The following is a 23,584-nucleotide window of genomic DNA, read 5'->3' on the forward strand; positions in this document are numbered from 1 at the left end:
TGGCTGTTCAACCTTTTCTTGAAAACCTAGAGTGATGCTGCACCCACAAATCCAGGAGACAAGCTGTTCATTGGTTAACTGTTTTCACTGTCATGAAGTTTCTCCTTAGTTGCAGGTTGAATCTATCTTTAACAAATTTTCACCCATTGCTTCTTATCCTACCCTCAGGAGCTTTGGAGAATAGATTGACGCTCACATGTGGCAGCCCCTCAAGAAACAGAAGTCAGCTATCATGTAACCCTAATTCTTCTCTTTGTTAGATTAGACGTACCTAGTTCTCTTAACCATTCCTCATAAAATTTATTCTGCAGAGCCCTAATCTTCTTAGCTGTTCTTCTCTGCATTCTTTCTAGGGTCTCAGCATCTTTTTTGTACCATGATGACCAGAATTGGATGAAGTATTCCAATTATGGTCTCACTAGTGCAGTATAAAGTGATAGTATCACCTCTTGTGATCTTGAGGCTATTCCTCTGTTGATGCAGTTTAGGAATGCATTGGCTTTTTTGGCAGCTGCAATACACTGCTGGCTCATACATAAGTATGGGTCCACTAGGACACCTAGATCCCTCTCACAGTTACTACTGTTGAACCAGGTGCTATCTATTCTATACTTGTGCATTTAATTTTTCCTGCCTAGCTGCAGGATATTATTTTTCTCACCACTGAACTTCATCTTGTAAGCTAAGGCCCAATGCTCAAATCGGTCAAGATCCTTCTGAATCTTGAGTTTATTCTCAATTCCCCACAAAGTCTGTTGATGTCTTGTGCAAATTTGATAAGCTCTTCTATTTCTAGACCATTTATGAAGATGTTGAAGAGCACTGGGCCGAAAACACAAGCTTGAGGCACACCACTGCATGCTTTGCTTCACGTAAATATAATTCCAGTGCAATTGGTCAACCAACTGCAAAGCTTTCTGGTGGTGGTACTGTCTATCCCACATTGTTCTATTTTACTGAGAAGTAGGTTCTGGTCTACTTTGTCAAATGTCTTATTGATATCTAAGTATACTATATCCACAGTGTTTCCCAATTCCACTAATTTAGTCATTTATCAAAGAAGACAATAAGGTTTCTCTGACATGATCTGTTTTTTAACAAAACCCATGCTGGCTTTTGGTAATCACTTTGTCCATTTCTAGATGCTCACAAATCTGTTGCTTATCTTTTTCAGGATTTTTCAGGATATTGATGTCAAGGTTATCTAGTTTCTTGGATTCACTAGATAACTATTTTCTTTGCTTTTTTTAGTAGAATACTATGGATGATTTACACTGTAGTTTATACCCAACTCATTTCCAGTCAATCCCTCCTGTGCTTCTATCAAAATAAACTTTTTGAAACAAGTTCTAGAACTTTTTCTGTTCAGAATTAAGATTATTCTTTATTTATCAAAAAAAATTCTTGCATGCTTTCAATCACTTCTTGCATGAAATTGTTTTCCTCTCTGTTTTCTTTTGCAATCAGACAGGCACATTGCAAGCACTCTATTTGATTCTTCATCACAAATTCCAGCAGGCATCCTTAAAAATATATGTTAATGGGTTTATTGCAACCACTAGAAAATAAAAGATGCTGACCAATTCATTTTTTTAATATTGATGTTTTTGTGTTAAGAAACATTGTTTTGACACCAATGCATTTGTGATACTTGTTACTATTCTCAGCGGTGACGTATTCTCTATCCCTAGCCCCACCTCTGGACAATTTTCCAACAAGAGGAAAAATCCATGTTAACTTTCCAAATGCATGGGAATGTTTAAGTTGTCCTAAAAGGCAAATAAAAATATTTTAATATGCAAACCAGTAGATAGGCACTCCACTCTCTTTTCCACGGTTAGTCTCCATCCAACATAACAGAAAGGAGCATATACAAGTCACACAATGTAAATAGAGCAGTTTTGAAATTAAAAGATATTTCAAGCTCATTTCAAGCCAGAATAAGCAGGATGTGCATTAGAATATAAAATAGAGTATTCCATTACGCCTCCACTCCATTATAAGCTGTTATAAAACTATTAGAGAGTAGGGAGGGCTTTTAATGATGTTTTCTACAATATTGTAATTCACCCAGTATATTAGCACTGAAATTGGTTTGATATTTCTCAACTTTGAAAAAAACTCCAATTGGACGTTCTTTTAATTTCTATGGCAATAACACTATATTTTATCTACTAGAATTCGAGCATTTTAGTTAATCCTATCCATTGCTCCCAGATTACATTTGCAGTTTCCCAGCCTTTCCTGGATCATACCTTAAACACTGGAATCAAAATGGCCATATCTGAATTCTGAAGTGCAATTTTTGGCTTAATCATAGTTATTTGTATATTTTCCTAACTTCTACACCAAAATAAAAAATAGTTTAAAATGTTAAACCTGGTCACTCTAGTGCTAATATCAGGTGACCAGCCAAGTCACCTGAAGCCCTTGAAGGACAAAGAAACAAACATGAATTGCAGCTTTTAGAATCCAAAAGGAAAACGCCTTGTCCTATCCCAAGTGTTCTAGCTGCCCTTCCTTCTATATGACCTACTTCCTGTGATGGTTGTAACAATGACCATGAAAGGTAGAATGGCTTGAGCAATTGTGATTGGCCCCAAATAATTCCAACGAAAAACAAGCGGGGATTCAAATACTGAATCTTTGGTCCAGGCTCAGCCACTTCTCTAGGACCACTTTCAGAATCAATTTGTGACAGCAACACAAGAATAAGAGGAAAAAAAAAAGAAATGAGTTTTTGTATTCCAGACATCCCTCTGCTTTCTAATATGAGCATTATCCAGGCCTCTGTTCCTAAATTAATCTACCTTGGTTTAAATCTATAGGGCTCATTTGACTTTCCCTTTGCATGTCTCTGCTTAACTGCGTTGAGGATCACTGCTGTGTGCATATGTGTGTCATGTGTGTGTGTATTTAACCCAAATTTATTTCCCCTTTTGTTTATCTGGTGGTCCCAAGCTTGCTTTTGTCTGCTTTAGCCCTGCCCTGCAGGAGGTAAAAGGGGCTAAGAGGCTGCCTGTTAAGGGGAACAGTTTCTGTGCACAGCTGCACCAAGCCAAGACTCCTGTCTCCCCTTTTTTTTTTCCTTTGCTCCCTGCAAAATCTATCCATTGACAGCTAACTCACCCGCCCCCCCCCCTCCATCTCTTCCCAAAACGTACTGGCTATTCAGTCCTGATAGAACCCTCCCAGGCCCCTTTTGTCCCAGGGAGAACTGCAAACCCTCTCATTAGTGCTTATTACCCTGAGCTGTTTGACAGCCTCCCTACCAGCTTACAAGACTTTCCCATTCAAGCATGGCTAGAGCTTGCTCTCCTTCTCAAAAGAAACGGAAGTATTCAACTGGTTGAATAGAGGGGAAAAGCTGTTTCACTTCTCCTCCCTCCTTATTCAGGTTACTTTTGATACAATATTTTCCTCTTTGTTTGGCTAAAGAGAGACAGGTCAAGGCAGACTTCTGGCAAGCCTTGCTTTGTTTAATGTAAATAACCAATTCCCTGTCTTCCTTCTGCTCAAGGAAGGTCTCTCTGCATTTTCCTGTGCAACTTGATGCATGCATTCAGGTGTTTTTAGGCTGACAGAATGGACTATTTCATCGTTTCACGTTAATTTTAGCATCATATATTGATCATGGTAATCCATTTCAAATCAAGTCAATGTGCTCCATCATTTTAACCCAGACAAACGTGTGCCTCATTCAAAGAATGAGGGAAGCAAAGCCCCCACCACACACACACCTCTTCACAGATGGGAAATTCTTCAGTGGCAAGGATAAATAAAGGCAGTTAATTTCTGCAATTTATTTATTTTTCCTCCTAAACAACAGGAGGGGGAATGTTGTTAAAGAGTGGGCAGGTCCTCCCCTAATACTCCAGTCCTTCAGTCAAAGCAGCAACAGTCTTTGACCTCCTTGTTATTGTACATTTCAACTCCTTACCTCCAGATGAAGCAAATGGCTCTTTAAAATCTTCTCTTATACCAAGCAACAGAGTAGCTTTTCCAACTTGGTCTCTTTCAAAGATCCCGAGACTGCAGCTCACTGAACAAGTAGCTAGCATGGGGTAGAAATTCTGAGAATTGCAGTCCCACTATTGTTGAAGTGCACAAAGACAGGGAAAGTATCAGTAAAGGGCTATGCAAAGAATTATCTCTGCATCTACTGTAAGTAGTAATTCCCCAATATCTTAATGGGCATGTATTCTTGATAACAACATGGAAGTGAGTTTCTACTGCCATATTCTGGAATATCTTTTCAGCTTCCCTGTTTAGCAAACAATATGAAATTATAAATTATATATAATTTATATATAAAATATAAAGTAAAATGGAGTTTTCTGATGTTCTCTTATCCAAGCACTAAGGAAACTTTCACCTGCTCAGCTGTTCTGAGATCAGTCAAGGTCTACTAGGAGCTACCAATGGGATTTCTAGTGTAGTCAAAGAGTGTCCACTGTAAACAAAGGGGAGCCATTTAAAATTTGGAGCAAGGGCAGGAATATAAACAAATTATTAGGATGAGGAATCTTAAATCAGGAAGATGCACCTTAGGGATAGGTAAACATGCTGATTGATGTTGGGGAAGTGAAGCCTGAAAAAGGGGAGGGATGGGATTGTTATCGGGTGTTCTAGAAGTCATAGGATGCCAAACAAAAGTGTTCCATGCTGCAACATCTTGAGGCAGGCTTAATATGCACTTCAGTGTCTCTGATTCCAACTCCTTGGTTTTGACTATACAACAAAGAATGTTGACAAAACTGCCTTCTCTGCTATGAACAGTGGAAAGAGGGAAGCTTTTGGCAGTATCTTGCTTCCCATGTTTGTGAGAAATACTCTGTTCTTGATCTTCAAACCCAGATTCAGTAGGAGTTCTTTAAGTAGCAAAGGCAGAGATCAATACATTAGTCTACACTCACCTTAACGCCAAAGCCACTTGGCTAGGATCCAACATCTGCTAGACATTTTCCCACTCACAATGAGATTTTCGCAGAGAGTGTGTTGATTTTACATTTAGCAATTCGTTTACCAAAAGGATCAGCTAGGTTGAACAGTGTATTATCCTGCATGTACTGTATTAAAAGGCAAGTCAAGGAATTGTTATCCTATTCAGAATTATATATGTATTTCACTGGATCATTCTTATTTATCAGCTTTGGATCAGAATTAGAACAAACTGGATTACATACTAACTGAATTATATACCGAAAGAAAGTAATTACTTTAGCATTACAATAAATTAATTTGAATTGTTGAATTACAACTAGACTCTTTGGATAGTAGAATGATTCAGCAACATAGACAGAATTCATGCCTAAAACAGAACCTTTCTTTTCCCAGCAAAAAGAAATCAAACTGCAAGCAATCAGCTTATTTAAAAAGAAAAAAAAACCAGAAAAACAAGACTGAAACAGCACAGCTCAAGTGATTTAAAGATCAGTGCTCAAACTCTGTAATGGTATAAAATCCCTTTGGCTGGGGAAGGAGAAAACCCACACACACTAAAGCAGCTTAGCTGGTACTCCTGCTAAAGGCCTTTTGCTTTCTTCCACCAAATTTGGGCCTGTTAGGCAGTGGGGGGATCCACCCAAGAAGCCAGGAAAGCATTTGCAGGGTTCTTACCTGGCTGCCCCTCTCAGTCTGACCCACAGCAGAGTTAAAAAAAAATGGAGTTTTTCTCAATGGAGTTGTGAACCTAGGTAAATATCTAGCAACTCACAAATATGCTCTTTTATTAAAAGACTCTGGTATGGGTTATAGAATCTGCCCCTTGTTCCAATAAAGAAGCACAGCATCAGAACATGGCCTGGGTGGGGACATTCAGGTTCCGCCTAATGAAATTTTAATTCCAAGGTGGAGAGGAAAAGAAACAGAATAGAAATACAATAAAATCAGCATCACTTTTTAACATTAGCCAGAATAATTTGTGGGGTGGGCAATGGGGGCAGCAACATGCTTTAACTTTGAATGAAAATAAAAGCTTGATTTTAAAAATTGATGTTTTGTATCTGATGGTATAGCCCTATTTTGTGTATGCTTACATGGAAGGAAGTTATAATAGTTCAAAGACACAAGTAATGCTGCAATCCTACACTTACCTATTTCAGGGTGAGTTGCATTTCCTTTTCTTGAGTACATATACCTAGGATCACATTGTCATAGGATTGTACCCATCTCTGGACTGCAGTTAGTACACAGAAAAACTATTGAGGCATGAAACACAATATAATATTAATTTTGCTAAGTAGATAGGAGTATACAGTAAATCATATTGTATACCATATTTTTACAGCATATTTTTAAAGTGGTCCATGCATTTTTCAGGTTTATATAAACCCTGAAATATTAAGATAATACCCGGATCCTGGTATTGACCAGGTTAATTTTTTTGTCAATAGCCATGTTATTATAAAGTTATTATAGAAAATGAAGTACAGCTGCAATTCTGTATCATTTTCCATACTGAAAAGATAAAGGATTATATTTTATAGTATTTAGAAGGATTAATTTTGTAACCCTGCTCTAAATGACTACTTCATATAATTGGGATTTAGGAATCTGAAAGTGAAAAGACTATCATCACATCTACCCCTTTCCTTTCTGCAAAAAAAAAAAAGAAAGATATATAGTCCAAACCTAGGCATGATTACTTGGAAGTTGAATATCCTATTGACTTAAGGGGGCTTATTGCAAGTAATGTGCTAAAATGGATTGTAGCCTCTTTCCAAGATGCTAAAAGATTTACTTAGCTTTGGTTTTTTTTTTTTAATGTAAATGCATTTCTGTCCCCTCCTTCTCTTTTCTTCCCTTCCTTTATCTCTGGTTCAATCTGGCTGGTAAGATCATTTTATCCCTAAATCATAAAATCCTAGGCAGTGACGGGGAGGGCTCAGTAATGAGCATGGAGCAATAATTTTCTTTATAAATGAATTTCCAGCCATAAGCCACCAAACTGAAGTGAACAAGTGTTGCTTAAATGAGAAAAGGACCTACTATCTACTGCTATGTGCTCAACAGAACAAGTGAATGAACTGGTCTTCCACACTGTAGGATGGTTGTTTTTCTGCAAAGCCAATCCCTATGGTTAGTATATAATTTTGCATTGAATGAATCCATAATAGAATTAATTAAATAGCCCAAATGAGACAATTAATCATGAGTAAAGTAAATTGCAGCCCACTGTTTTGCAAATCTCCTCTTGCCAGATATTGTTCTTAGCTGCCTTTCTCACATTTTTACTTACCCACCCTTCTCAATAGGTGTTCTTTCCAAGATTAAGAATTTTTTAACACAATGAAGGGAATAGCAGAATTTATTTTGCTCACCGAATATATTATTATACTGGTTTCATTTGTTCCTTACGTTTTCTGGCTGCCCTTCTTTTCCATACAATACCAGATCCTGCACATGCTCCACAAATGGAGGAAATGAAATACAGTATCAGTTATTCACATAGGCACCGCCCCATTATAATATAACAATAATATTAATATTGATTATGGTCACCAAATAAGACAAATCTACCAACGGAGCAATTTAAATAACTCAATAAACATTATATAAAATATTTATATTTATAGATATATATAAAAACAAAACTAAAAACAAAATAAACAAAAATCACTGTTTTTGCAATCCGATATTCCAGAGGGAAAATAAAAGATGGCAGTAGGCGAGGCAGGTGTCACTCTTTCTACAGCCTGATGTTTGACTCCACACGTTCCAATGGCTCCTGCTCGAAGAATTCAAGGCTTCGGAGCCTTTCTTTCGGCAGGGCCTTGTCGGACTGAGTCCTGTTGCCGGGAGTTTCTCAGGCGCAGAGACCCCGGACTGCGGACAAGGCAAAGGGCTGAAGGCGGCGAGCCACGAAGCTGGCCGTGTAACGTCTCCAGAGCCGCCCTTCGGGTACCGCTGTGTCCTCGCTAGGTTTCCCCCCCACACCCCCTCGTCGTCCGCAGACTCGGCGCTGTACTCCACGCAGGTTCGGCGGGGCCTTCCTTCTGCTGCTCACAGATCGCATTCGCTATCGCTGGAGGTGATGGAGATGGCCGAGGAAGCGGCGGCTTTACTGGAGAGGCTGGCGGCGGGGCTGGCGGCGGCGCCGAGCGGCGGCTCTCCCGCGCTCTCTTCCTCCGACGGCAGCGACCGCCCCGCACCCTGCGAGGAGAGTCCCTGTTGCTGGAGCCTGCGAGGGGGGAAAGGAGAAGACAAACGGTCGTGACTCAAGCGGCGGTCGCTACGAAGGGCAGCCCGCTCTCCGCCAGGCCCTTCTGGCCGCCCGGCCTTTCCCTGCTTCTGCCTTACGAATCCCGCTCCCCAGTGTTGGTTCTGCCCCTCTTCCGGCCCGCGGAATTCTGCGCCGGTGTTCGGATCCAGGGCCGAGTTAAGACCTCCCATTGGAATATATTCCACTCATACCATGTCAACGTTATTGTTCCCCACCTCCATTGTTGTTTCTCCGTTGAAGTCAACTGCATGGATTGTATGGGAAAGACTAAGATATTGTTTTGTCTTCCGCCATTATGTCTTCACTAATCACTTTGGGTTGAATGAAACATTATTGATTTCAGGACTCAGATATAATTTTGATAACAATCCCTCCATGTTGAAAAGTCCAAAGAGCAGCTTCCTTTCAGCCAAAGGCCACATCCTCCCCTTCCCTTCCCTCACTTAGCATTCTGCCTTCAAGGTTTCTACCAAATCATAGCCCCCTCCCACCTTAGGATAAGCCTCCACAGTATCTCCCCTCTTAATGACAGCTACAATATAACCCCAAACATGGCCCAGCTACGGAGAGGAGGCTGCAGAAACTTATTTCCAGCACAAAGGTCCAACACCTTCCCTGAATTTTTTGTCTCACATACAGAGATTATACACAAAAATGTATATTTTTATTATCAAATAGGCTGCATTTTTACAGTCAATCTCAATGACTCCCAGTACCCTTCTTTACAACATTAAGAAAATAGTTTGCCACTGCTTCTTTGGAGATTTCTTTAAAAAAAAGCATTGTTTGATCCTACTAGATTTCCTATAGTCCCTATCCCACTATTAATTAGGTCTAAGCCTGATTAATTATTGGTGGGATAAGGCTGGCTTGGAACTGCTATTTATACAGTGGTTTTTGGCATAGTGAGATAGAGATGAACATGATATATTTTTGGTCCTTTCAGCAACTAGCCCTGGAGATAATTAACATCCTGGAAGCCTTTTGATTAGGAAATATATGTGCTTTCCCTTTTTTTCAGTGCCTAAAAAAATAATCATAAATCAGATGGGGCAAGGACCATGGCCAGTCGATGGGAGATATCTATGGCCCTAGGGTTACTAAGTCTGAGCACAAGTATAATAAAAGCTGGCATGTTATATTTATCTTAGACGCTGATGTATTGAACACAATAGGATTTTGGAATAAACATAAACAAAAGAGAGTGTAAAATATTAAGATTCCACACAACTACATTTTGACGGCTTTTCCTTTTATCTCTTCCTGTTCAATATGAAACTTTAATCATTAATTTACTTCAAATATTGCAACCATTTATGAATTCTAAATATTGATTCCTTTTGAAATCAATTGCAGTCCAAATAACAATTCCAGCTATGGTGGCTCAGTGGTTAGAATGCAGTATTACATTCTAATACTCTGCCAACTCTGCCAACTGCCAGGAGTTCGATCCTGACCAGCTCAAGGTCGACTCTGCATTCCACCCTTCCAAGGTCTGTAAAATAAGGACCCAGATTGTTGGGTCCTGTAAAATGAGGACACAAATGTTGACTCTCTAAACCGCTTAGAAAATGCTGTAAAGAAATAGCTACACATAAAACAATAATCATCTTAGTAAAGTAAAATATTGTAAACATTGTAAAACTACATTAAGTTTCAAGAATTTGAAAAAATATAAGAAATACTTTGATGTTTAATAATAATTAAACTTTTAAAAGTGTCAACATATCTAGCGACATGTAATCTATTTTATTCCCTAAATAAGAAAAAAGGTTTTGTTATGGAATGAGGCTGTGATGACAATATACAAAGTTGTTTTATACTAGCATTTCTCATCATGGCAGCAAACAGCCGTATAAAACAACTTTGTATATTAACATCACAGCCGTATTTCATAACAAAACCCTTTTTTTTACATCTTAATTCTTGATCACACTTTGAAAATCTTTCACGAAGTATTTCCAGTTGCTCTCAGTATATATTTGCAACATGATTTTTCAGGGATAGTTTGAGAATATACCTGATAATAAGTAGGAGAGTCAGTTTGATGTAGTGAATAAGGCATCAGACTAGAAATCAGGAGACTGAGTTCTAATCCCTTTTTAGGTGCAAAGTGATCCTAGGTCAGTCATGTCTCTCAGCCCTAGGAAACCGGCATTGAAAAACATTTCTGAAAAACCTTGCTAAGAAAACTGCGGAGGACTTGACCAGACAGTCATCGGGAGTCAATAGTGACTCAAATGCCTGGCCGTCCCCCACCCCCATCCCCACAGGCATACTCACACTCTGAGGTAAGATAAAGTCCAGGTCAAGGAAAACAGATTGAAGACCAAATAAAATGTTTTAATGAATCACCTAATTTGTTTTTGGCCTTAATCCCACATGCCCTTACAATGGCACAATCATAGCTTGACAACACCAGTTGTTCTCCTTGGCTTCATGACATTAACCTCATCAGCAGGAAGTCTTAAATTTTCATTAGTAGTACATGCAGCCAACATTACACCACCACGGTTGTGTTAAACCTGTAATGATTTTGGAGACATTGGAGACAAAGATAATGTTTTGTGGAAGTGAAGGTCTGCACTGTAAGCATTGGGAGGCACAGCTATCAGGATTGACCTTACGTCACTGGTCATTTTTTGTAGTAAATGACTTTACTACAGTCATTTCTCTCCCAACTCCCAGTCTCCATCATCACTTTATTTCTAGGTTCCCATACCTGTCAGTTCCCTCCATATTTCTGACAGTTAACTTCTCTCCTGGCACCCCAAAAAATAAGGAAGAGCAGAGTTCTCCTATTTTAATCCAGGAATAAGAATGCCTCATTTACATGAACTCATTTTACTACAGTAATATCCTGAAATGTACCTTTAAGATGCAGCATCCCTGCATTTCCTTCCTCCAGAGAAGAATGAAGGCTGTTGAAATGGGTTTTGTTTGCCTATTTGCAGTTTCCCTGTATCTGCCCATTTTAATTCCTCCTCTGTCCACCCTTGGTTGCCCAGCAGTTAGTTGGTTTTAATTATTTTTTTCTATCAGTCCCAGCCAGTTGAAGAATTATATCAGGATCTGGTGTCTTCCTTCTGCAACTAATATCACCCTGGTGTTTTCCCATATCCTTCATTTTATTTTATTGGGGGGATGGGATGATCAAATGGGATGACTGGTTGGGAGTGGGAGAGAAAACAATCCAGAATCCTGAAATAAGCCACCACATATCTTTGCTGTGATAAAAAGATGAACATTCAACAACTGAAAGAAGTTGTGCTTGACAGGATAGCACGGAGTGCAATTGCCTATAAAATTGCCAGAGTTGGACAAGACTGAATGGTTTTTTGCTATAGTGCCCTAAATGATGGATGGTTCTCCCGCTAGCTGATGACATGCTGAAAGTGGACCAAAAGCAGAACATTCCAGTCACTAATCCTATTATGACTGGCACCCTCAAATCAGGTGATTTGAGCATCATTTGGCAACGCCTAGGAACAGATACAATAAAGTACAATAGGGATTGACATCAGGGTCAGTTGTTGTTATTCTGATGTTGTTAAATGCCAGCTCAAGGGTAGATGGATAGCACTTTAACTCAATGATGGGGAGTGGCCCATAGTAAATAGTGTTTCCAGCTAAGCTCCTTGGATGTTTGTTTTGGGAAGAGAGATTTTCCTACACTTCTAATACTTGCCAGTCATTATTGGAATCCCATATGCATACAGTTTCTTAAGGTGCTTAATGTTCCTTACAGACCTCATTTGCAAAAAAAATCTCACCAATGTATCAACTTATCTTTGCATCACAAATATCTTTACATTCTGCCACATTTTCCCCACACCAGTTTCTCTTACACAATAGAGTTCTGTGTATTATCAATGTTCATTTTCTCTGCCTTCTCACTTATAATCTCTACCCTTGCTAACGTCTACTGTACCTCTTAACTTCAAAGCAAGACAGACCATATTCACACTTCCTTATATAAGGAAGATATTAAACTCTTATTTCTCTCCTTCTATAGTAAGTTTCGAATAGACCAAAAATGAATCATTATATGAAAAATAAATATATCTGTGGCTAAGATAGCGAAAGAGAATTTCTTCATTTAGAGTTTGAGAATCAGAGGAAGGGCATAAATAATATAGAGAATATTCTTGCAGGCTTTTCTGACTAGGTATAGCTCTCGTCTATTACAAATACGTTGCTGAGCATAGAAGTCTATTAACTACGCCCTCCCCCACCATTTGATATTTACCCATGAGACTGGGTCAAATCAATTTGCCATTGAAGGTGAGAGAGAAGATGGTACACCTCCACTATGTAGATGACTGGCATAATAGCTGAATTTATTTCAATATCAGTGATGGTACAGTGTCCTAAATAAGAAGCTATAGTAACTTAGAGAGCGTTGAAGAGAGAGTATGGTTGATACAACTGTGGATTTAAACTATAGAGTCTACGCTATATATTTGATTTATATTCTGTCTTTTATTCAGGAGATCGAGGCAGCATACTTCTATCTTCCTTCTCTTATTTCTTTCCCCACAATAATTCTCTGAGATAGCAGACAAAGAACAATTAGCCCAAAGTCATCCATCTAGTCAGCCTCTTTGGTTGAGAGTAAACTAGAACCTAGTGTCCCCAAATCTTTTCCAATATTTTAACTACTATACCATGCTTGCCCTCAATTTGTGGTCCAGGTGCCATATGCAGATAATTAAGAAGGCAAATGTAACCCATACATCCCCCCAGATTAAATTGTCCATCAACAGTAAACTCCAAGTTACTCTCTATGCCTTACCCTGTTGTCTACTTTGTAAATGAGATTTATGTGGATATGAGAACCTGATGGGAAGAATGTTTATATGTCACTTTTTTAGACCTGTGGATCAATGGAGATATCAGGGGATGTAGATCTTTATAAATGTGTTAAAACACATCACAGATAAAGAATTAAATTTGCTCTCCCCACCTAATTTTCAAATACTTCACCCATCTAACCATTTTACAGTCCCTGTTATGCTATTTTAAGAATTAAATTATTCTCTCCAAATATTTATATTATATCTTCAAATGATGTAAGTTTTGATTGTTGCATTGAACTGGTATTTATAGCAGTGTCACAATATCTTGGCTGCTTCTTTTTAGAAGGCATTTCTCGCTTTATAGAAATGATTTTACTAGAAATGCTTTGTTTTACAACCTCTTCTTTTTTCATTATATAATTATATGAATATAATTATATGATTATAATTATATATGAATATAATTATATAGTTTTACTATGTTTTTCATTTGAATTAAGATCTTATATAAGAATCTGCTTTTTATTGGAAATAATTCCTATATAATACTAGAAGGTTGAAAGTCAGCAATATCTAGAATATCTAGAAGGTTTATTATAGGATACATGAAGAAATATTAAAAATACATTTTCAGACCTGTTACAATATGACATTTTATTTGTTATGCCAATTACACATGGCCCACAAGAAGATATATAAATATAGATGCCTTCTTTTTCTTTTCCAAGTAACAGTTACTCCACATGTAAATTCAGTATTAACAAAACTTCAAGTTATAGATATGTCTGAGGAATATGTATGCTACCTCAAAAAATATGAAACACCTTTTAAAAAAATATACCTATAAAAGTATTTAAGAAAATGGTGTAAAAATTGTTTCTAGGGAAAAGTATTCAGAGCTGAAATAAAATATATGTGTAAAATACATTTCTAGTACTATTATCTCACACTTTTATCAAGCTATAATTGCTGTTATGCCTGACTACTGCTTTTAGAACGAAGAAGATAACAATATGAATCTAGCAGAAGTAGACAATGAGAGTGAACACAATATCCACATTTATACTGTCAAATAATAACAGAATACTACAAATAAGATTTGATTGGGTAATTTCTTCCTGAAATTACATTTTACAAATCTATTCCAGTTTGTACTAAGGATAAATAAAAATACGTGTATGCATCTGAAGGAGGTCTTATCATCTTATCTGAAGTCATTATGTTTTTCATTCTTTATTTCAAACTATTGTTTATCTTCCCAGTTCCAACTATTTAAATGAAAATTGAACTTGGACGTGGGTGTATATGAGTTTAAGAAGACATTTTTTTCTACTGTAAAAATACTATCATTCAATTACCTCTTCCTATGAAATGATCTTGCTCATCAATTGTACAAATAACCCTTCTAAACCCTTATTGTTATGCTCCCTCTTATTTTACATAACATTTATTTGTATTCATTATACTTATAAAATCTGAACACCCATAGAAAAAGAAAGACTATTTTCTCAACATAGCTTTCAAGACGGCAGACTGAAAATAACCCATTTTAGTTTTACTTTCAAACGTACAGAACAGAAAATATTTTATTTTAATTACTTTGAAAAACAGGTGAGGACAAATTATGGAAATGATTACTTAACTAAGCAATGTATGCTGTATTCTTTGTCTGTCCTCATCTCTGTCCTAACTTTATCCTAACCACACCAAACATCTAAGCCTTCATTATAGTTTTGCTTCACTGACTTTTGTGGTCTTAGAAGATTTAAGGAAACCATTTCTTGCTACTTAAGGCTGCACTTAGGGAAATGCTAAAGTCAATATTTGGTTACCCAGTTCTGTTATGAATTAATAAGCTAATTATTAATCATCTTAATGAAAATTCAGGAATTTAAATGATGGTATTACCCCAAATTAATTTTCCCATACATTTTGTCCTTGAGATCACTTACATGTCAGGAACAACACATTCCACTTAAACCTGATTCCAAGGAAGAATACTGGAAAAATTCATATTGCACAAGTAAACTTCTGATTAAAAGGGAATTTCTCCAGGAAATATATAGGAAAAAAATAGTAGTTTAGTATAACCCCTAGCTGCGTATCATGTCTCATGGATTTAAGATGAGTATTGTGGAAGTCAATAAGACCAAATTGTTTTACATTCCTGCACTTTGACACAACAGACTCATGAATGGGGAGCCATTGTTTGCCTCCTGAAAAATAGAGGTCATTTGTGCTAATTAACATGTCTAAATGGATCAGAAATTCTCTTCTACTAGAGCAAGACTTTCCTTTAAAACACATTTTTCCTTCTTGGTTTATTCCTTATTTATTCCTATGAAGGCATGCATACCTTAAAGTGTTTTATCATATAGCCACATAAATTCTCACCTACATTCTATAAACCATTACAGTTAATATTCTTCCAAAAGGGCATATGACCTAGCTGCAACCTATCTTCACAGAAATGGAACAAAGGATAATGATTTGGCTTCATAAGAAAGGTGCACGCCTTATACTGAAGCCGTTTAAATAAAAAACTTTAAAACGTACAATATAATTATTTTTTAATTCTGTTGGTAGTCAATTTTGCTGCAGTTGAATATACATGGTATATCATAAGGCTTTATTTGTCTAACAAAATGCAAAATTGTACCCTAAACCTAAGTAAGCCACATTTTAATAAAATCAAGTTAAGTTGGAATCCCATATATGTTTTACATTTCAGTTTTTACTTTTATTCAAAGTATATTTTGGATAAATAGTCGAAATGAAAAATGTCAAAGAAAATTATAACTATAAAAATTATAATTGTAAATGTTTTGTTTCATTGGACTTTAAAACTGTATGTTACACCATTGCCATAATTTCTTTGAATTTTCAATTAATTTAAAAAATCATTTTGCAGTTTTTTAACTGCATCTCTTCACCTGCTGCTAAAAGATGTTTCAGAATGGAATTCTACTATGTCAAATCATTGCCTTAAAACATTATATATAAAAATAACTGATTATATACTTACTTAGAATTTCATTAATTCTCAGTTTTTTATATTCATCCTATGGATAGTTGATATTTAATTGTTAAAAGTAAGCAGATAGCAATATGTTAATCTGTAACTCATGTCTCCCTATTGGGGAATATTTATGTACACCTGAAAATTATTTTTAAAAATTCTTCCTTAAATTAGTACAGTAGAAAATAAAGATATTTAAAATTAATAAAATTTACTTTGAAAATAGATGAATTGGATGCAGGTAGAATGGTTACTCCTGCACACATGTCAACAGTGAAAAGCTGTGATTGTCAAGCACATTTGCCTTTGCAATTCTCAAAAAAAAAAAAATGACTGTAAAATAAAAATCCCAGAGGCTACCACAAACCATATTTCCTTGAATTGGAACTATTCCTGAAAAGTCAAACTTTCTGATTCCATGTTGACAACTATATCATAAAAGCTAAGCTTCGACACCAACAAAACAGACATCAATCTATGTTATGAGCATGATAGAAGGGAGCCTAATCCATCTCCTTGCTTCCTGTTCCCGTAGAACCAGCTAAGATCTTTGACACAGGATTTCAAATAAAACTCTTTTGAGGACCTTTGGCAAATAATAACAACAATAATAATTTAAACAAAAATCTGCCTATCCCAGGCCCTGAAGGAGGACTGAATAGGTGGTCAAAAATGCAAAATCCAGTCCAAACATCTGACCGACTGACTGAGTTTGCAACCTTAATCATAGTAATATCACAAGCCTGCAGAATATTCCTCTGACCTCTGATTAAGATTTAGGAGCATGGTCTTTCTTCCAGATAAATATGTTTAGGATTACAACCGGGTTCCAAACATGTGTATTCTGGAGCAGGACTCACAGAAACCGGACACCCTCACCGAACGTGTAAATAGAACTCGGATCGTATTTGCAAAATCAAATCGTTTTGGCTGATCTCACTGGGGTCTCCGTCACAGGAGAGACTAGCCTAAAATGAGGCCGGAAAACGCTTAGATTCAGTGGGTTTAAGGAGCAGTGCCAAGCAGTCCATCAGGTTAGGACACAATAAGATTTATTTTTCAGGGTATGGCGTGTTCCTTGACATTCAACAACCGCACGGCTGACCCAGGTTTAGAAGGTGGCTGTCGTGTGAATCGGCCAGCCGCAGCGCGCAGAAAGCCTGGGCGGAGCTGAACTACCCTCCCTTCCCCGTTCGCCTTCCTCCTCCTGCGTCCCGGCTCTCAGCTACTCACTGACCTGTTCTTGGCGGCGGCGGCCCGGTCCCTTTGGCGCCGGTTTTTGAACCAGTTGCCCACTTGCGTGGAGGTGAGTCCCGTGGCCTGGGCCAGCTCGCGCTTTTTGCTGGGGTTGGGGTAAGGGTCCTGCAGGTACCATTCGCGGAGCAGGTGCCGGGTGCGCTCCTTGAAGCAGTGCGTCTTCTGCTCGCCGTCCCAGATGGTGCGGGGCAAGGGGAACTTCTTGCGCACGCGGTACTTGTCGACGGGGCCCAGGGGCCGGCCGCGGAGCTTCTCGGCCTCCTGGTAGTGCGCTTCGAGCCAGAGAGCCTGGAGCTTGGCGTGCGACTCCTTGGGGAACTTGTGGCTTTCCAGAATGTGGTAGAGCTCGCGGTAGTTGCCGCCGTGGAAGGCCACGATGGCGCGCGCGCGGAGGACCGACTCGTTCCGGTTGAGCGCCTCGCACGCCGCCGGCGCCACCGGCAGCGACCACAGGAAGCGCCCCAGGCGCTCCACGTCGCCGCTCTCCTCCAGGGTCTCGCACACCCCGGCCACTTGCTGAGGACTGAAGTTGAGGATCGGCAGCTGAAACATGGAGACGGGCGGGCGGGGCCGGGTCGGCCGGGCGGGCGGGCTCCTGGGCCGAGTCGCCTCTTGTCAGCCGCGGCTCAGGCTATTCGAGAGCTTCGCCTCCCTCAGTGTCGGGCTCCTCGACTTCGGCGCCCGCCTCTTGTCCCCTTAATCTCGAGCTGCGGCGGAGCTGAGCCGATTCTTCGTTCTTCTTCTCCAGGACCAGCGCGGAGATGGCAAGGCGGCGGCGGCGGCGGCGTGGCTCTCCAGCTGAGGAATCAAACGCCGCTCCCGCCTTGCTTTTTTATGTTTCTTTTTAATTCTGCCCTTCCCTTCCCTTCCCTTCCCGCCGCGCTTCAGACGGTCGCTTGGAGAACCTTTAACAGCAGCAGCTGCAGCGCCGCCGCCGCCGCCGTCGCACGCGTGCTGCGCTCGGGCGCTTGGAAGCAGAATGGCCCGCGCTCCGGCGGCGGCCTGAAGTTTGGGAGGGAGGGAGGAGGATAATGTGTGTGAGGAGGAGGAGAAGGAAAAGAAGCGAAGGAGGAGGGAGGGAAGGAGGATGGATGGATGGATGGGGAAAGCCCCCAGATGCCCCCAACCAACGACACCCCCACCTCCTTGCGCGCATTCTTCGCCGTCGTCGCCTTTTCTGCTTCTTATTTGCTGCTATTGGCCTCGCCAGATTGGCTGCCCCTCCGTTTCCATGGAAAGGGCGCCTGCCCATCACTGTCAACCTTCTGCCAATCAAACGCCTGTAAAACAAGCCAACATGGGAGCGCCGGCCGAGCTGGGAGAGAAGGATGGGCTTTCCCCCGTTCGTTCCTTCTGTTTCTCCCAGCGCGGTCGAGAGCGCTCCGCTGGGGGGGGGGGGAGATTGGGGGAAGAGAAGATCGCGGGGTGCGAGGTCGAACCGAAGGACGAGGAGAGGGGTCTGCGGGCTGAGCGAAACGAGCGGGGCGTTGGCATGCGGACAAGGAAGAAATAGTCCGGAACGGGGTTAGCCGCGGTTTCTACCACAGATCCCGTAGGAGAAAAGGTGAGAACAAGAGAGGACGAGGCTCCCCAGCCAGTTAACTTGCCCGCTACAAGGGTGTAACCGTATAGGAGAACTCTAGCCCAGTAGCATTCTCCAGGGTACCCGGCGATGAAAAAGTACTTTTTCATAATTTACCACTTTATACTTGCACCTGCCAGTGGCAGGACCTGAATTTGAAACTCCTGCATGCCAAAGCGAGGGCTGTGTAAAACTGTGCCCAGGTCCGTTTCCAAACATAGTGGGCACACGAACACACATCCTGAAAGTCCTGGCAATGAAACTCTTTCTCTTCGTTTTCAGCTTTTCTCTCGGTCTGGAATCCCATTCGTACTGAACTGGGGAGTAAATGGCATCGATTCTAACGCCTGGTTCTGCATGAACAGGCGTGGAATGGACTGGAAACCTGTGGCGGATCGCTGGAATATTAGAAGGTCGTTTCCCCCCCCCCCCATACTGGGGAGGTAATGAATGAACACATACACACACACACACACACACACACACACACACACACTTGCCTACAACAGGGTCCTCGGTCAAGAGTTTTTTTTTAAAAAAATCAGTTATGGAAGGCATCAATGTAAATCATTCTAATTCTTGCTGAACAAAAGTTAGACCTAAGATTCAATGAATGTACTGTCTTCTTCATATTATAGAACATGAATTACAAGACAAGTAAAAGTCTGCTGGCTATATGTGAATATATTAAACTTGGTTTGTTTAGGTTATTTAGGTTTTTGTAGTGAAAGCATAGTGTATAAACCCAGTTACCTTATACTTCGATTTTGTAGTGGGAACACAGAAAACGGCTAATTCGGTATCCGGGTTAACTGCATTGTGTAAATGTGCGTTGTGTAAATTTCTGTTTGATGAAGCTAACAAAAAGTTGTCCAGTTAGGATGTTTCAATCTTCAGACACCTTTGCCTGGATGACTGAGAGTCCTCATCGACGCTGAGATTTACTTCCAAGGGTGAGGAAGATAGAAGCCGTCCAGGAGACTGAAATTCGCTTCCCGACCAGTTGGGGGTTTCTGACTGGATTCAATTATTAAAATCTATTTTTAAAACTGCGAAATAATATTTCGTAGTTCCGTTCTTTCTCTTTATCGGGCATCCAGGACTCCGCTAGCGGATCTTCCCTCCCCATTCATTTGCTTCCTTAATTTGCACCCAATCGCCAACCCCACCATTTCAGATCTCATTTTTGCGCTCCAGCAGCCTTGAATAAACACTCAGAAAAATCCGGGAAAGAAGTGAGAAGTCATTTGTAGGTCAGGACAAGCAACTTCCACAATTTTTTTTTCAGTATTGAGTAGTTCTTAGAGATAAAGGTTAATTCCTCCCTCTACAAATTAAGTATTAGGTACAGTCCCTCGCTTGAACTAAACAAAAAAAAAAAACCACCACATTTCCTATAATGCTTAGGGAAGTTGTTTTTCAAAAGAAAAATAATTATCATTTTGTATTCGGTGTTTTCCTTATCTAGAGGGATGTGAGCTGCAACTTTAGGAGGAGAAGGAAGATGGTGCAGGAAAACTGCCCAAGGTGTCCGATTTATTCCAGAACACCCTCCCCCAGGCTGGTACTCGCTAGATTGGTGGTGGTTAACGGAGTTGGCTGGGACCGTAGGATTTGTATTTCAGCACATCCGAGCGTCCTTAGGTTGCGGGAAGGCTCTTCTGAAGGGCAAATCCAAGACACTTCTTTTCCCTGCCCAGAACATTAAAGAACAGCGTTCAAAAACTAACACCCACCTCTTAATATTTGGAAAGGAATTGAATAGTAAGTAACTCAAGGCAGAACCTTTAAGCAACACTTTTCCTCCAACGTTGCCTTGGTTATTATTAATCCTTAGCGGTGGGAGGGGGCAATTCTCAAAAGGGATGTTCTCTTAACGGGAGACTTGGGGAGATTTCTTTCTTCATCGTGGAAGAGTTGGAAGGCCTTAGAAATGCGAATTATAAACAATCCTAGTGCAGATCATTTGGCGCGTTCCTTTTGCAGTGAAAAAAAAAAAACCTCCAGCTTGAGATGCGAGCAGCGATCTCTATCCGGAGAGAGAAATCTGAGGCTGGAGGGAGGTTCTTCCGCCGCTTTTTCTTCGGTATCAAGCACACGGCGACTTTTTTCTCGGGAAGCTCTGGCAAATCAGGCGGCGGATACATAGCGCAGATAGTTTGGAGGTGTCGGGTCAGATTACTGCACGCCTGGCTATGCGCCGACGTTCATTCTGACGGATAAGCCTGATATTATTTTCACAGATCTACCCTGTTCGCTTGCGGGGGGAAAAGCCCTCTGAGCCATTGTCATCGTTTATGCGAGGCTTGCAACTAGCGGGATGGCAAGCCTTTCAGTATCGCTCATTTTCATAAACACCGTCAGGAGAGCTAGAGCAAAAGTCAAGAACGAAAGGGTGCATATTGAGGGATTAACCCATACTTTGGAAAAGTCTTCTTGGAGGCAGAAGCGCCAGACCCACGCTAGGCAGTTCATTGATCCGATTCGTTTAAAACAGATGTATTTGGATTTAAAACAAACAGAGATGTCAGTCCTGGGCATGTTAATTGATTCTGTGGTAAACCTCAAACTGCGGGCAAGAAGGCTTATTCTCAGGTTTTGGTTCTATTGGGCTGCAGCCTTAAAAAGATTTATAAAACGTTTTTTTTTTTTCAATAGTAAACTCATGGCATCCATTGAATAGTCAAAGCTGAATTTACAAGAAAGAGGAAGAAACTAAACATTTTAATGGCCTTTTGCCACCTCCCACAAATATTCATAGAATTGCAATCCTTGGGGTTAATTTAATTAAGAGATGCAGATAACTAATTCATGTTGTGTTTTATTGTGAATGGATTAGATATTGGTGATTTTCAGGAGGAATAAAAAGGGAGACATGAAAAATATACTGCCTATTGTAAATTCTTCCATAAGAATTCCCACTTTGAAAAAGTATATTACTCTGGAGATTTTAATTAATTTCAATCTGAAATGCACTGAGAGATACCTCAGTAGAAGTGATACCAGTACAATTTATTTATTTATTTACTCTCACCTTTGGGACTGGATCCATTGAACTAGCTAAACCTTACTTACTGGACTTTGAAGTAAATGAGTTTAAGACTAGGAGAAAAGCCCCCTGTGGGCAGTTTGTGTGTATACTATATCACTTCAATCATGTTAGTCTGTTGTAGCAGAAACAAAACCTTGGTACATCTTATTCATAAAGTTTTGGCATAAGCTTTGGTGGACTATGATTTGTTTCATCAAATGTACTGAATGTTCTCTATTAAAAGATGTAATCTATCTCTGAACACCAGGAACAGATTAAGAAGAAACAAAACATTTGGAGGTATGGATAATTATCTGTAAACATTGATCATTCAGAAAACAGAGGCAAAGTTATCATTGCATAGAGTAAGACAAGTGATGATATAAAACCTTGATCATATTTACAGTATTTCAGCCTAAGGATGCAGGTGTATACATATTTATCTAGAAATAAATTCTTTCTAATATACTACACAGGGTAGGCATGTGCACAACTACACTATAAGCATTTCAGTACATTAATTTATATGAAAGAATAAACTCATCTTAAAAATTTCCTGTTAAAATAAATGGATCTTACCTTGAGCCAGTAATCTCAAATCCTATTTATTTCTATGATGTGGGGAAAATGACTGATTAATTTTTGGGAACTAGCCTTTTAGTGCTATATTTTTTTCAATCACTATGAAAGCAACCAAAGAGGCAGTGGATTGACTGAAAGACTTTCAGCTCCTGTTCAAAATGTTGCAATTTAACCACCTAGTATTTCTTTTCAGAGCACATTTATTCAAGTTTGCTCTCATTTTATATTTTAGTGGCTTTCCAGGGCAAATCTCATTCCCTACTAGCACTGTTGATATTACCTAATTTGGTAATGAAATATCTGCAAGAAACCAACCAAGCTCAAAGAGCACCAAGGACCCCACCCTTATCTAGGTTAAATAGACCCTAGTGGTTGCATTAAGTATTTGCATAATACAGTCTAATAAATTTGCCTATTTCAATATAGCATGCCAAATTTGACTAATAGTATGGAAGGCACCCTTCATATCTGGTGAGTGCACGGACATACCTCTTCCTCAAGGATGATATACATATATCATCTTTAAATCAGTTTCTGCACTGGCAGCCATTTTTTTCTTTAACTGTTTCTGGAACTGGAAGATCTTTTTCTTATACATTTGTTAAATGAAGCAGAGAAATGATTCAGCGGACATTTATTGGGATGTTTGGTAAATGCAAGCTTGTACCTGTTGTATTACCCTTCTACACAATGCCTTGCAAATATATTTCAGTCAGCAATTCATGAATAGCCCCATTTTCCATGAATGCCTTACAAAGAAGTAATACCAACATGTAGGCATTGACAGAACAAAAAACAAGACTGGTCCTATCTGGTTGTATTTGCCATCGGTATAGGTTAGATCATGGTGGGAAGAACTAAAAAAAATTAGTTGACATTGTATTTCAAAGAAATGGTGCGGTTAAAGAGACTACATTGCATGAATATGAATTTGTTAACACCTCCCTGTGTGAGAGGAAACTGTCAGCAAACTGGAAAGGGTGTGCCCCTTTCTAGGAGGCCAATTTTGGATCTTGAAGTTCTAGGTAAGTCATGGCTGCTCTTCAACCTCTCCTTTTCTGAAAGGTTACCAAAGCAATGGTAATGGATC

General features: G+C 39.6%; 1 protein-coding gene across 1 annotated transcript; it reads right to left on the minus strand.

Moving 5' to 3' along the window:
- Positions 1-8,004: 8,004 nt before the first annotated feature.
- On the minus strand, positions 8,005-17,851 carry SIX6 (SIX homeobox 6). The gene is made up of 2 exons (XM_070931624.1): positions 17,280-17,851; positions 8,005-8,182 (listed from the first exon to the last, which is right to left on the minus strand). The coding sequence occupies exons 1-2, from the start codon at positions 17,849-17,851 to the stop codon at positions 8,005-8,007; spliced, it is 750 nt and encodes a 249-aa protein (XP_070787725.1).
- Positions 17,852-23,584: the final 5,733 nt, after the last annotated feature.

This window comes from Pituophis catenifer, unplaced genomic scaffold (assembly GCF_029215685.1).
Source record: "Pituophis catenifer annectens isolate HBS135680 unplaced genomic scaffold, rPitCat1.0.hap2 SCAF_1, whole genome shotgun sequence".
Classification (NCBI taxonomy): domain Eukaryota; kingdom Metazoa; phylum Chordata; class Lepidosauria; order Squamata; family Colubridae; genus Pituophis; species Pituophis catenifer.